The sequence below is a fragment of the Lithobates pipiens genome, unplaced genomic scaffold (genome assembly GCF_037356315.1).
Source record: "Lithobates pipiens isolate NorthernLeopardFrog02 unplaced genomic scaffold, aLitPip1_a1.2 Scaffold_13, whole genome shotgun sequence".
In the NCBI taxonomy this organism is placed as follows: domain Eukaryota; kingdom Metazoa; phylum Chordata; class Amphibia; order Anura; family Ranidae; genus Lithobates; species Lithobates pipiens.
In genome coordinates this window covers 337,642,338-337,656,879 of record NW_027507718.1, presented here as the reverse complement: position 1 = coordinate 337,656,879, position 14,542 = coordinate 337,642,338, and the positions used below count along the sequence as shown (strand labels likewise).

At 45.8% G+C, this 14,542-nt stretch overlaps 1 protein-coding gene across 6 annotated transcripts in view; it reads right to left on the bottom strand.

Annotated features, from left to right (window-relative positions):
- The window catches only part of DCLK2 (doublecortin like kinase 2), a 191,179-nt gene extending 184,251 nt beyond the window's left edge, over positions 1-6,928 (bottom strand). For 4 of the 6 annotated variants that reach the window (XR_013272322.1, XR_013272323.1, XM_077477017.1 and 1 more), the window contains exon 1: positions 6,092-6,928. Coding sequence is in view for 4 of the 6 variants with exons in the window: in XM_077477017.1 (XP_077333143.1) it covers positions 6,092-6,506 (415 nt within the window). In the remaining 2 variants the exon portion in view is untranslated. The remainder of the gene's footprint in view (positions 1-6,091) is intronic. The other 2 variants (XM_077477019.1, XM_077477020.1) reach the window with 1 other exon arrangement.
- Between the last annotated feature and the right edge of the window lie 7,614 nt (positions 6,929-14,542).

Sequence of the window (14,542 nt, the reverse complement as noted above, 5' to 3'; positions counted from 1 at the left end):
CCCCTCAGGCCAGAGGCCCCCCATCATATCAGAGGACAGTCATTCAGGTCAGAGGCCCCCCATCACATCAGAATCCCCTCTATACATGACAGTCCCATCACAGTAAGCTCTATTCATTCAGAGGATCCCTATCCATGAGTCCTCCCATCACATTAGAGTACCCTCATTACATTTTAGTCCCATCACAGTGACCCCCATTCATACAGGCCCCCTATCATACAGCCCCTAAATCACACAGTTCCCATCTCAGAGCCCCTAAATCACATAGTCCACCCATCACAGAGTCCCCATATCACACCAGCTGTGTGGCAGAAGGTAGGAGGTGGAGGAAGTTTTGAGGAGGCAGACTTCTGTCTTCTCCTGAATGCTGGTGGTGGCCTTGCAGAACACAGGTCACAATAATGTGAACCTAGCCTAAGGCTAGGTTCACATCTGTGAGGGTAGTTCGCGATGCAGGTCCATCCTGTTCCCGCAGCCGCAACCACTCGCACAGAAAAATGCCCTGGAAATCGCACCCACCTTGGGAACCACATAACAGTTCCTATTGTGGGCTGTGGTTTTTTAAAATGCTGCAGGGACCATTTCCCTGCATTTGAGGAGCCACTGCAGCCCATGCGGACGCAAAACGCAGCTCGCACACTACACCAGTTTCTCAGAGAATGTGTTTGCACAGACACAGGAGGCTATGCATTTAAATTGGCTGCAGTACATATGGAAAGCCCTTTTCCAAAATCACAGCCGCTGGGAAACTGCATAGTGCTATGCGATTCCCAGGACATATAACCATGCTGCGGTTTCCAGTGCGTAGGGATGTCATAAAGAGTTGATGGCAATTACACACAGTCCTGCACCCGCATATAGTGTGAACTTAGCCTAAATACATGGTATGCCCTGTACACACGGTCGGACATTACGACAACAAAATCTGTCTGATTTTTTCCGACAGATTTTGGCCCAAACTAATCTTGCATACACACGGTCGCACAAAGTTGTCGGAAAATCCGATCGTTCAGAACAAGGTGATGTAAACCACGTACGTTAGAGGGCAGTAGCCAATAGCTTTCATCTCGTAATTTATTCTGAGCATGCGTGGCACGTTGTCCGTCGGAATTGTCTACACACAATCAGAATTTAAAACGATTGGATTTTGTTGTCGAAAATTTTTTGATCCGGCTCTCAAACTTCGTGTGTCGGAAGCCCACACACGATTGGATTTTCCGACAACACGATCCGATCGCACATTTTCCGTTGGAAGGTCCGACCGTGTGTAAGAGGCAGTAGGGTATCAGTGTTGTAAAAAAATTTTTTTCAATATATATATATATATACACACACACACACACACACACACACACACACATATATATATATAAAATGGTAATACATCTGTGTTGATGATTTAGAAATACATATAAATGCATGGTATTGTGTCTATTTTGTAGAATGATGATTTATAAATACATAGTAGTGTATCAGTGTTGTACAATAATGATTTACTAATACATGATAGTGTATCAGTGTTGTACAATAATGATTTACTAATACATGATAGTGTATCAGTGTTGCAAAGTGATGATATATAAATACATATAGATACATAGCTGTGTATCAATGTTGTAGAACGATGATATACAAATACATATAAATACTTTGTAGTGTATCAGTGTTCATTCTAGTGTATTGTTGTTGTACAATGATGACTAAATACACAGACATGCATTGTAGTGTAAACCTGGCAGATGACTGGGGGACCACCTGCTGATTACGGATTACAGAAGCCGAAAACCTGCTTAGCCTGCAAGGAAGCAAAGCCTGAGGATGCCAGGCCAAAGAAGACACACAAATACCATATTTCTGGCTTCTGTCTGTCATACTAACAGAGAGAAATGCAACAAATGTACAGTATCCAATTAGTAGTTAAGAGCCATGAATGGATTTGTTTAATCTCTCCTACCCACTGGAGATTTCTCTAATTGCCTGTGATGTCAGTGGATCCCTGTTGGCGCATAAACAAGTATATTGCTCTGGCTTTCCTGTTATTGATTAGAGGTCACATGGTGTTGTGGGGAAGCCTATATGTTCATAGGGGAATGCAGAAGGAAGCATCATATTTGATCTGAACAGCTGTGGTTGATGTGTCAGCTCCCAGTTAACCCATCAGATAGAATCCTCAGCCATGGCCAGCCCCCTATACATTGCATGAGTACTGCTTTCCAGGTCTGTCACTCACTGCTGCCAGGAGCATGTCCCAGCATTCTAATGCAGATAATTAAAACACAGAGCCATCTTGCTCAGGTACCACCTCCATCTACCAGGCAGGATATGCCTGATGAGCAGTGATGCTGCATGAAAAGTGATGCAGCACATTCTAGGTGACCTGTGCTCATCATCCCATAGATGACCTGTGCTCATCATCCCATAGATGACCTGTGCTCATCATCCCATAGATGACCTGTGCTCATCATCCCATAGATGACCTGTGCTCATCATCCCATAGATGACCTGTGCTCATCATCCCATAGATGACCTGTGCTCATCATCCTATAGGTAACCTGTGCCTATCATCTCATAGGTAACCTGTGATCATTATCTCATAGGGGACCCGTGCTCATTATCTCACAGGGGACCTGTGCTCACGATCTTATGGATGACCTGTGCTCCTCATCTCATAGGTGACCTGTGGTCATCATCTCATAGGTGACCTGTGATCATCATCTCATGGGTGACCTGTGATCATCATCTCATGGGTGACCTGTGCTCCTGATCTCATAGGTGACCTGTGATCATCATCTCATAGGTGACCTGTGATCATCATCTCATAGGTGACCTGTGATCATCATCTCATAGGTGACCTGTGCTCCTGATCTCATAGATGACCTGTGATCATCATCTCATAGGTGACCTGTGATCATCATCTCATAGGTGACCTGTGCTCCTGATCTCATAGGTGACCTGTGCTCCTGATCTCATAGGTGACCTGTGCTCCTGATCTCATAGGTGACCTGTGCTCCTGATCTCATAGGTGACCTGTGCTCCTGATCTCATAGGTAGCCTGTGCTCATCTCACAGGGGACCTGTTATCACAATATCATGGGTGACCTGTGCTCATCATGTTATAGGTGACCTGTGCTCCTCATCTCATAGGTGACCTGTGCTCATCATCTTATAGGTGACCTGTGCTCCTCATCTCATAGGTGACCAGTGCTCATCATCTCATAGATGACTTGTGCTCATCATCTCATAGGTGACACCTATTCATCACCTCATAGGTGACAGGTGCTCATACTCTCATAGCTGACCTGCGCTCATCATCTCATAAGTGACCTGTGCTCATCATCTCATAGGTAACCCGTGTTCATCATCTCATAGGTGACCTGTGTTCATCATCTCATAGGTGACCTGTGTTCATCATCTCATAGGTGACCAGTGCTCATCACCTCATAGGTGACCAGTGCTCATCACCTCATAGGTGACCAGTGCTCATCATCTCATAGGTGACCTGTGCTCATCATTTAGGAGACCCATGCTTGTCAACGTATAAATGACCTGTTCTAATAATCTTATAGGTGACCTGTGCTCATCATGTTGTAGGCGACCTGTGATCATTATTTTATAGGAAACCTGTGCTCATCGTGTTATATGTGACCTGTGCTTATCATCTCATAGGTGGCCTGTGCTCATTATGTTATAGGTGACCTGTGCTTATTATGTTATAGGTGACCTGTGCTTATTATGTTATAGGTGACCTGTGCTTATTATGTTATAGGTGACCTGTGCTCATTATGTTATAGGTGACCTGTGCTCATTATGTTATAGGTGACCTGTGCTCATCATTTCATAGGTGACCTGTGCTCATTATGTTATAGATGACCTGTGCTCATTATGTTATAGATGACCTGTGCTCATCATTTCATAGGTGACCTGTGCTCATTATGTTATAGATGACCTGTGCTCATTATGTTATAGATGACCTGTGCTCATTATGTTGTAGGCGACCTGTGTTCATTATATTGAAGGTGACCTGTGCTCATCATGTTGTAGGTGACCTGTGATCATTACCTTATAGGAGACCTGTGCTCCTCATGTTATATGTGACCTGTGCTCATCATCTCATAGGTGACCTGTGCTCATCATCTCATAGGTGACCTGTGCTCATTATGTTATAGGTGACCTGTGCTCATCATCTCATATGTGACCTGTGCTCATTATGTTATAGGTGGCCTGTGCTCATTATGTTATAGATGACCTGTGCTCATCATCTCATATGTGACCTGTGCTCATTATGTTATAGGTGACCTGTGCTCATTATGTTATAGGTGACCTGTACTCATTATGTTATAGGTGACCTGTGCTCATTATGTTATAGGTGACCTGTGCTCATCATTTCATAGGTGACCTGTGCTCATTATGTTATAGGTGGCCTGTGCTCATCATTTCATAGGTGACCTGTGCTCATTATGTTATAGGTGACCTGTGCTCATCATTTCATAGGTGACCTGTGCTCATTATGTTATAGATGACCTGTGCTCATCATTTCATAGGTGACCTGTGCTCATTATGTTACAGATGACCTGTGCTCATTATGTTGTAGGCGACCTGTGTTCATTATATTGAAGGTGACCTGTGCTCATCATGTTGTAGGTGATCTGTGATCATTACCTTATAGGAGACCTGTGCTCCTCATGTTATATGTGACCTGTGCTCATCATCTCATAGGTGACCTGTGCTCATCATCTCATAGGTGACCTGTGCTCATTATGTTATAGGTGACCTGTGCTCATCAGCTCATATGTGACCTGTGCTCATCATTTCATAGGTGACCTGTGCTCATCATTTCATAGGTGACCTGTGCTCATCATTTCATAGGTGACCTGTGCTCATTATGTTACAGATGACCTGTGCTCATCATTTCATAGGTGACCTGTGCTCATCATCTCATATGTGACCTGTGCTCATTATGTTATAGGTGACCTGTGTTCATTATGTTATAGGTGACCTGTGCTCATTATGTTATAGGTGACCTGTGCTCATTATGTTATAGGTGACCTGTGCTCATCATTTCATAGGTGACCTGTGCTTATTATGTTATAGGTGACCTGTGCTCATTATGTTATAGGTGACCTGTGCTCATCATCTCATATGTGACCTGTGCTCATTATGTTATAGATGACCTGTGCTCATTATGTTATATGTGACCTGTGCTCATCATGTTATAGGTGACCTTTTCTCATCATGTTATAGGTGACCTGTGCTCATCATTTCATAGGTGACCTGTGCTCATCATTTCATAGGTGACCTGTGCTCATCATTTCATAGGTGACCTGTGCTCATCATTTCATAGGTGACCTGTACTCATTATGTTATAGGTGACCTGTGCTCATTATGTTATAGGTGACCTGTGCTCATTATGTTATATGTGACCTGTGCTCATCATGTTATAGGTGACCTTTTCTCATCATGTTATAGGTGACCTGTGGTCATCATTTCATAGGTGACCTGTGCTCATCATTTCATAGGTGACCTGTACTCATCATTTCATAGGTGACCTGTACTCATTATGTTATAGGTGACCTGTGCTCATTATGTTATAGGTGACCTGTGCTCCTCATGTTATATGTGACCTGTGGTCATCATTTCATAGGTGACCTGTGCTCATCATTTCATAGGTGACCTGTACTCATTATGTTATAGGTGACCTGTGCTCATTATGTTATAGGTGACCTGTGCTCATTATGTTATATGTGACCTGTGCTCATCATGTTATAGGTGACCTTTGCTCATCATGTTATAGGTGACCTGTGCTCATCATTTCATAGGTGACCTGTGCTCATCATTTCATAGGTGAACTGTGCTCATCATTTCATAGGTGACCTGTGCTCATTATGTTATAGGTGACCTGTACTCATTTTTAATAGGTGACCTGTGATCATTATGTTATATGTGACCTGTGCCCATCATGTTATAGGTAACCTTTGCTCATCGTGTTATAGGTGACCTGTGCTCATCATGTTATAGGTGACCTGTGCTCATCATGTTATAGGTGGCCTGTGCTCCTCATCTTACAGCTGGGTGATCATGCCCCGACAATTACCTTCTTGCAGTTCCTCCAGGCTGGTGATCTTCTTAGCTCCATCCAGTGTGTAGATACATCGCACGCCTTGGGGGAGGCTGACATTGTCGGAGAGAGATCGGGTGAGCTCCATGAGAAGAGCATCGAAGGATCTGAAGCGTTCAGAGGACACGGCATAGGGAAGCCCCTTGAAGTAGCGGTCCCCATTGCGGTAGAAGCGCACCTTCTTGGCCTTCCTCTCGGAGCTGAGCGCCTGCAGGGTACGGGTGCGGTAGAAGCTGCAGTGGGCACTATGCGCAGGGCTGGGGATCAAACCGTTGCCCCTGGACCCCGGCCCCGAGCCGCCGCTCTGCCCTCCCCCTCCTCTCCTGGATTGCCTCTGCTTGTTCTTCCTCTCGTCAAAATGCTCCAGCTCGATGCTCCTTGCGCTGGCCATTGTGATGTCAGGCTTGGAGGACCCCTGTGCGATGTGCAATAAAGCAAGTCAGCATCCAATGCAAGCAAGCCCCGTCCTGACAATGGCTTCGATTATATTCCTGGAGGGTGCTGCATGCTGCTTCTAGGAATACAAGGTGCAGTGCAGTGCATGGAGATTCCAGATGATGGAGGACATAAGGGGGATCTGCAGATGACAATGTCACTCCCCCATGAGTCTGGAGGAGGCAAGGTCCAGCATAGGCAGCACAAGGCTCACACTGAATGGAGGAGCCCAGGCATTGTCTCCATGACAGCTCCTACATCTGTTGTCCCCAGTGTTCCTCCATAACCTTCCGATTCAATAAGGTGAAGGCTTGTGGAGGAGCACACACCCAGTCCTCTGCCTGATCCCTACTAGAAGCATGGAGTAGAGGGGGAGTTTTAGGAGGAAAGGGCATCCCCTGCATCCCTTTAGATGAGCCTGCTCCTCGCCCCTCCTCCACATACACTGTATCAGCTGAGTATCCATGCCAGGAAATCTTCATTGTCACAGCAATGGGGCTGATTCATCAAAGAAAAGACAGCAAAAGTACAATTGTCCTCCACAGCCACCAATCAGGTCACATCTTCTTCTCTGTGCAAATGAGACAAGGATTCTGATTTGCTCCTGGGAGCAATCCTAGCTTTAGATTGTAAGTTCTTAGGATCAGGGTCCCCCTAACCCTCCATGTGTCTTGAAATGTATTGAAAAGCTGGCCATAGAAGGATCAAAATTAGAGGTGCACTGAATGGAAGTTTTGGTGCCGAAAACCGAAAATGCAGGATGCACTTGGCCGAGAACTGAAACAGAAAATGACAGTTTTAAAAAAAAAAATGTTTATATATAATTGTATTATATTCGACTTTTTAATTAATATCATGAATTTAAATGAATATGAATTTATTGTCGGCTATTATCGGCACATTTAGGCTGGGTTCACACCTAATACGAATGCAGTTCACAGCAGGCGTCCGCTGTGTTCCTGTTCACCGTTTCAGGGATGAATCAGGCCCAATTTTTTGCCTGATTCGGACCTGAAACTGAGCCAAAGACGCACAGGACTCATGCGCAATGCGCTCCATGGCCACCCTAGAAATGCGTAAACCGGCTCCCATGAGAGCCGGTCACAATCTTCTGTCATGCGAATTGGATGCGGAAGCCACATCCAATTTGCATAAGTGTGAACCCAGCCTTAGCACAAGAAAAGTGGTAAGAGCTTAGCACAAGAAAAGTTCAAGAACGATGCATCCCTTTAAATCCCTTCATACTGGTCCATTGTGCTTCTATTGGGGTGTTAAAAATCCTGCTTGCTGAATTTTTGGTCAGTTAAAAAAAAAATGCACCTCCCTGTTTAAATGCATTAAGAACAAATCAATAACGCACCTGTTCCATTTTTTGTGCAGTTTTTGAGTCACATGACTTATGAAAAACACACCTTAAAGCGGAGGTCCACCCTAAAGTGGACCTTCCGCTCATCGAAACCCTCCCCCCCTCCGGTGCCACAATCGGCACCTTTCAGGGGGGAGGGGGGTGCAGTTACCTGGATAATCCAGGTAACTGCACCCACTTCCGGGACAGCTCTCTGCGGAAAGTGGCATAATTTACGCCCCTTTCCGCAAGTGCCCGCCCCTTCCCGCAAGTGCCCCGCTGCCTGCTGGGAAACACACAGCTCCCAGAGGCAGCGGGGAGCGTCCTTATTGCGCAGCGCAATTCGCGCATACGCAGTAGGGAACCGGGAAATGAAGCCGAAAGGCTCCATTTCCTGATTCCCATACCCAAGATGGCGGCGGCAGGACCCGACAGACGACCTAGCGATCGGCTTCGGGTGCCGACATCGCGGGCGCGCTGGACAGGTAAGTGTCACTATTTTAAAAGTCAGCAGCTGCAGTATTTGTAGCTGCTGGCTTTTAAAAAAAAAAAAAAACGCGGAGTCCCGGTGGACTCCCGCTATAAGCATAGTAAAATTGTGGTAAAATAGTGAAAAAAAAATCGCAGCACAATTGCTACATTTTTGGTGGCATTATCGGCACCTTTTTCTCTTATCAGCATTTTACCGATAATACAATTTTCGCCCAATATGTTTCGGTTGCCAAAATTTCGGTGCATCTCTAATCAAAATGTATCTGGTTCGGCACAGACCAGTCAAAAATGTCATCTATGTGTGGCTGTCCCCATTTGACAGACATCAAATGTTAGGATTCTTGTACACTGCTGCTGGTAAACGGACGTTTACAGACTTCATGTGCACAATACGTTTTGACAACCTCTCCTGAGCGATTAAACTTGATAGTTAGTAACCGACATTTTGCCACGTTTGCATTTAGAAGCGTTTTAAAAAAAAAGTTTTTTTTGTTTTCAAATACCCAAAAATGAAAAACGCTTGCAAATGAAACACAGGTAAACACGGGTTCCCGCGTTTAAACGTGTTTACAAGCTGTTACAGGCATTTGGCGTTTCAAATGCCTCTGAACACATTTTTTTGCGTTCCAAAAAATGCTTCTAAACTCAACTGCCTAGAAACAACTATAAACGACCCTGTGCACATGTACTGATAAGATAACCTGGAGGAGAGTTCAGGGGCAGCTGAAAAAACAAACGACCAACTGCTCCTAAAAGTCGTTTACCAGCAGCAGTGTACATGAGATGCAGTTTGGCATTTTTTTTAAGCAGCCCCTGAACTCTCCTCTATGATATCTTATCAGTACATGTACTCAGGGTCGTTTCTAGGCATTTGAGCTTAGAAGCATTTTTTGGAAAGCAAAAAAAATGCGTTCAGGACAGATGTTCAGAGGCATTTGAAACGCCAAATGCCTGTAACATCTTGTAAACGTGTGTAAACTCGGTAACATGCGTTTATCCACGTTTCGTTTACAGCCATTTTTAATGAAATTACATTTTTGACTATTTGAAAATAAATAAATATATTTTTAAAACACTCCTAAACGCAAATGTTTCTAAACGCGGCATGTAAAAGCGCCAAAATTGATGTTTTTAAACATCATGCATCTGGCAAGTTAAATTGGGGAGGTTTTAAATCGTCCCGTGCACATTAAGCCTTAGGTCGACTTCTGTTGAATGGGAATGTTGGAAAACTTTTCTCAAAAGGCACCTCAGCCACTGATTATTATTATTATTATTATACACGATTTATATAGCGTCAACAGTTTACGCAGCACTTTACAATGTATAGGGGGGGAGGGGCAACACAATTACAGTACAGTTCAATACATAAGGTACAGGAGGGCCCTGCTCATAGAGATTACATTCTAAAGGGAGGGATGGTGGTACAAACGGTAATAGCGGCAGAGAATGATTTGATGGGGGTGGTTTGGGGACAGTTGTTAGGTGGGTGTGGGATAGGCTTCCTTGAATAAATGAGTTTTCAGGCTCGGTTCACACAGGGGCGACTCAGATCCGACTTCAGGTCGCCCCTAGTCGCCTCAGGTCGGACAACATTTAAAAATCAATGTAAGTGAATGAGAGCCATCTTAATGCACGCTACTGAAGTCGCTCCGACTTCAAAAGAAGTTCCTGTACTACTTCAATCCGACTTGTAGGCGACTTGTACCCATTGATTTCAATGGAGGTCGCCTCCAAGTCGGATCTCTGTATATACGGAGGCGACTTTGACAGAATTATTAGCTCTGAAGGGGAAACTCCACACCAAATTTACGAAAAAAAATTGGCGTGGGTTCCCCCTCCGAGAGCATACCAGGCCCTTAGGTCTGGTATGGATTCCAAGGGGAACCCCCTACGCCGAAAAAACGGCATGGGGGTCCCCCCAGATCCACACCAGACCCTTATCCGAGCACGCTACCCGGCCGGCCAGGAAAGGGGGTGGGGACGAGCGGGCCCCCCCCCCTGAGCCGTACCAGGCCACGTGCTCTCAACATGGGGGGTGCCTTGGGGGAGGGGGGGCGTGCGGTACCCCCACCCCAAAGCACCTTGTCCCCATGTTGATGAGGACAAGGGCCTCTTCCCGACAACCCTGGCCGTTGGTTGTCGGGGTCTGCGTGCGGGGGGCTTATCGGAATCCGGGAGCCCCCTTTAATAAGGGGGCCCCCGGATACCGGCCCCCCATCCTATGTGAATGAGTATGGGGTACAATGTACCCCTACCCATTCACCTGTGAAAAAAGTAAAAAAAAACACAACACAGGGTTAAAATAGTTTATTGCACAGCTCCAGGGGTCTTCTGTCTTCGGGGGTCTTCTCACCGGACTCCTCCGCTATCTTCTGCTAGCTCTTTTGCTAGCGGAGGAGCCCGGCTTTCTTCCTCGCCGCCGGCCTCTTCTTCCGAGTTTGGGGGTCTTGTCCCCCTCTTCGGTTCTTCTGCCGGGCCACCGCTTCTTCTTATAGCTCTTTTACAGGCGGTGGCCCGGTCTTCAGTCATCGCCGCCGCCGCCAAGGCAAGACCCCAAGGCACCCCCCATGTTGAGGGCACGCGGCCTGGTATGGCTCAGAAGGGGGGGGGGGTGCCCGCTCGTCCCCACCCCCTTTCCTGGCCGGCCGGGTAGCGTGCTCGGATAAGGGTCTGGTGTGGATCTGGGGGGGACCCCCACGCCGTTTTTTCAGCGTAGGGGGTTCCCCTTGGAATCCATACCAGACCTAAGGGCCTGGTATGCTCTCGGAGGGGGAACCCACGCCAATTTTTTTTCGTAAATTTGGCGTGGAGTTCCCCCTTCAGAGATCATTCTCTGATTGGCCACGGCAAAAGTCGCCTGGCCTGGGGCCACTTAAAGTTGTGTTGTAAGTCGCCCCAGGTCGTGTTCAAGTCGTCTCCAAGTTGCCTCACAAAGTCGTCCTGAAGTCGTGTCGCCCCTGTGTGAACCGAGCCTCAGGGAACTCTTATGCCGCGTACACACGAGCGAACTTTTCAACATCCAAAGTCCGACGGAATGATTCCGTCAGACTATTCGATCGTGTGTGGGCTGCAACGGACTTTTGATTCGCAAAAGTCTGACGGATTTTAGAAAATGGAACATGCTTCAAATTTTTCAGACGGAACTCCGCCGGACCCGGTCCCTTCGAAAAATTCGCTCGTGTGTATGCTATTCCGACGGACTAAAACCGACGCTAGGGCAGCTATTGGCTACTGGCTATGAACTTCCTTATTCGAGTCCAGTCGTACGTCATCACGTTCGAATCCGTCGGAGTTTGGTGTGATTGTGTGTGGCAAAGTCCGCTCAGTCGAAAAGTCCGTCAGAACTCTGTCGGAACTCCGGCAGAACTCCGGCAGGACTCCTTCGGAAGTCTGTCGGACATAAATCCTCTCGTGTGTACGGGGCTTTAAAGGTGGACAGGGTAGGGGCTGATCGGACAGACTGGGGCAGGGAGTTCCAGAGGATGGGAGAAGCTCTGGAGAAGTCTTGAAGGCGAGCATGAGAGTAGGTAACAAGGTAGCTAGAGAGCAGGAGGTCCTGAAAGCAGCGGAGGGGATGATTTGGGTGATATCTGCAGATGTGGTTGGTGATGTAGATGGGGGCGATGTTGTGGATGATCAATGTAATCTGACAGCGGAGAATTTCACTGTCACACTACAATGTTCCTGCGGTGGGCGATTCCTCCATTGACCTCACTTGTGTGGATGGAGGAATCCGTTCAGTGGGCAAATGAAAGAAAAAAGATCCTTCTATGGACAGCTTAATTGTACTTTCTCCTTTTATTTTTTAAAGTGCTGTGCAAACTGTTGACACTATACAAATCCTGAATAATAATAATATTCATGCTAAAATCATAGGTGTGCACCCTAAAGATCAAGCATACATGTGCGTCTACATATATATGGCGCCGACAGGGAGATCAATATCCCTCCCACCACAGTGAAAGAGAAGTGCGTAAGCTTATTAAGTTTATGGAAAGTTTATTCAGTTTATGGCAAAGTCAGTGAGATGGAGGTCTTTGCCAACTTCCCACTGGTGCAGTGATAATGCTAATGTGCATGGTGTTATTAGGGTGTGCCCAAGCACCTCCAGCACACCCTATGATTACCATCTATTCATATACTGTAAATGCATCTACAGTGCTTATTTGAAACAACTGTATATAATAGCCACGCTGTGTAATCTTGTGATATATAGTTACTCTTAAGCCAATATACAAACCATATCAGTAATGTGTGCACAGTCACAGACAATGTAATAAGTGAATGACATATGAATAAAAACACAGTTTATGTGAAAAGTGACAGTTCTTCTGAAGGTAGTGTAGAATCCACATAGAAAGGTTGATACATAAATAAACAAGTTCAAAAGGTTTTTGTGACCACTTCCCATCACCACTGTGATACATAAAGATATGTTAAAACGCATGTGTTATCATATCCAATGTTTGATCTCCTGATGTTGCTCAGTGCTGAGCGTCCTGTAGTGTGGCCTCCCTCTCACCAGGGTACTCATCTCCTGTTGGGTGTACTTTGTGGATAACCGGTGTACTGGTCCATTTAAGAGCTCTGTATCCACATTAATAGTTAAAGCGGGGTTCCACCCAAAAGTGGAACTCCAGTTTTAAGACCACCTCCCCCACCTGATGGTGAAACTGAGCTTTTGGGGGGGGGAGCAGGTACCCAATTTTGAAAGGTACTCGTAGCCACTTCTGTTCCAGTCGCCTTAGGTGACCAGAAGTGGAAGTTATCCTTCCCCCTCCCTCTTGAAGTCTTCTGGGACACAGGACAGGTCCTAGAAGACTTCGGGACCAATCACAGAGTGCAGCACCACTCACGTATGTGCAGTGGGCAGCCAGCTGTGAAGCCGCAAGCTGTCACAGCTGGGTGCCCATAGTAGTGATGCCGGGGCCACCAAGGGAAGAGAGAGGAAGAAAACTGATGGGGTGAGTGCACTGCTGGACCATGGGGCAGGTAAGTGTGTGTTTATTAGTTTTTATATCTGCTGCCTTTTAATATGCACACAAATGACTGGAACTCCACAATAATAGTTAGGAATGAACAGAATGAGTGTAAAATCATCAATAACACATTTATTTGAATAAAAAAAGGTTTAAGTCATCAGCTTTGATAAAAACAATAAAACTTCCTGGTATGACATCACATCAGGTCTGTGATCCCTCAGGCTCCGCCCTACATGTTACATCACACACCACGGGACTTCGTCAGGGGAAGGCCTTTAGTTTTAGGCAATTGCCATGTTTTTTATTTACACTAGATGCCACCACTGCATAGAGAGCCCATAATCAATGTTGGCCAATGAGCATAGTTCACACCATGGCATTGCAGTATAGTGAAAAAAGTGTGTGACGGACTGGGGTTTATATGGTCACAAAACAGACACCCCAAAGCAAAGTACATATTCATTTTTTTTTTATATTTCTAAACATCTCCCTTCTATTCTATTAATAACCAGTAGATGGCAGAGAAGGTACACAAACAGAGTCTATATAAGGCCACACACCATGTTACTGGAAATTAAACTACTTCCAGCCATAAAGTCAGTGGTCATATCTCATGCTGTTGTGTGATTCTTTGCAGTCCACGCCAAGCTGATCACCTTATCTCATCGCGTCTACAATCATCGGCTCTCTTAATTTACATTTTGAGGCCGGTAACATTTTGGGGGCTCGTGTGCCGGGATTCGTTGTGTTACCAGTGAGAAGGAAGCGCGAGACAAGCGTGAGCCTGCTACAGAGCTACAAGGAGAGTCGTGAGTGTCGTCTGCCTCGTGAGTGCAAGTCTTCAGATTGCAACAGGGATGGCGTCTCCTCGTCGTGCGCTGATGTGGGATATCCAGAAACAAATTCATCTGCTTAATGAAGAACAGCTGCATAGCCTTGCTATTACGCTGGGAGATGGAAGAGAAGTGGACGTTCCATCAGTGACTGGTACCAACGAAATGGAACTTGTTGAATTTATTGAAGACTACTTGAGAAGTGATCAGCTGGAAAAGTTGGAAGATCAAGGTATGTCTTACCTACTCATCATCCAAGACAAGATCAATGAACTAAAACTTAACAAGGAAAGTACACCAACTGTGGACATTGCAACCGCTGCAAAAAAAATAAGTA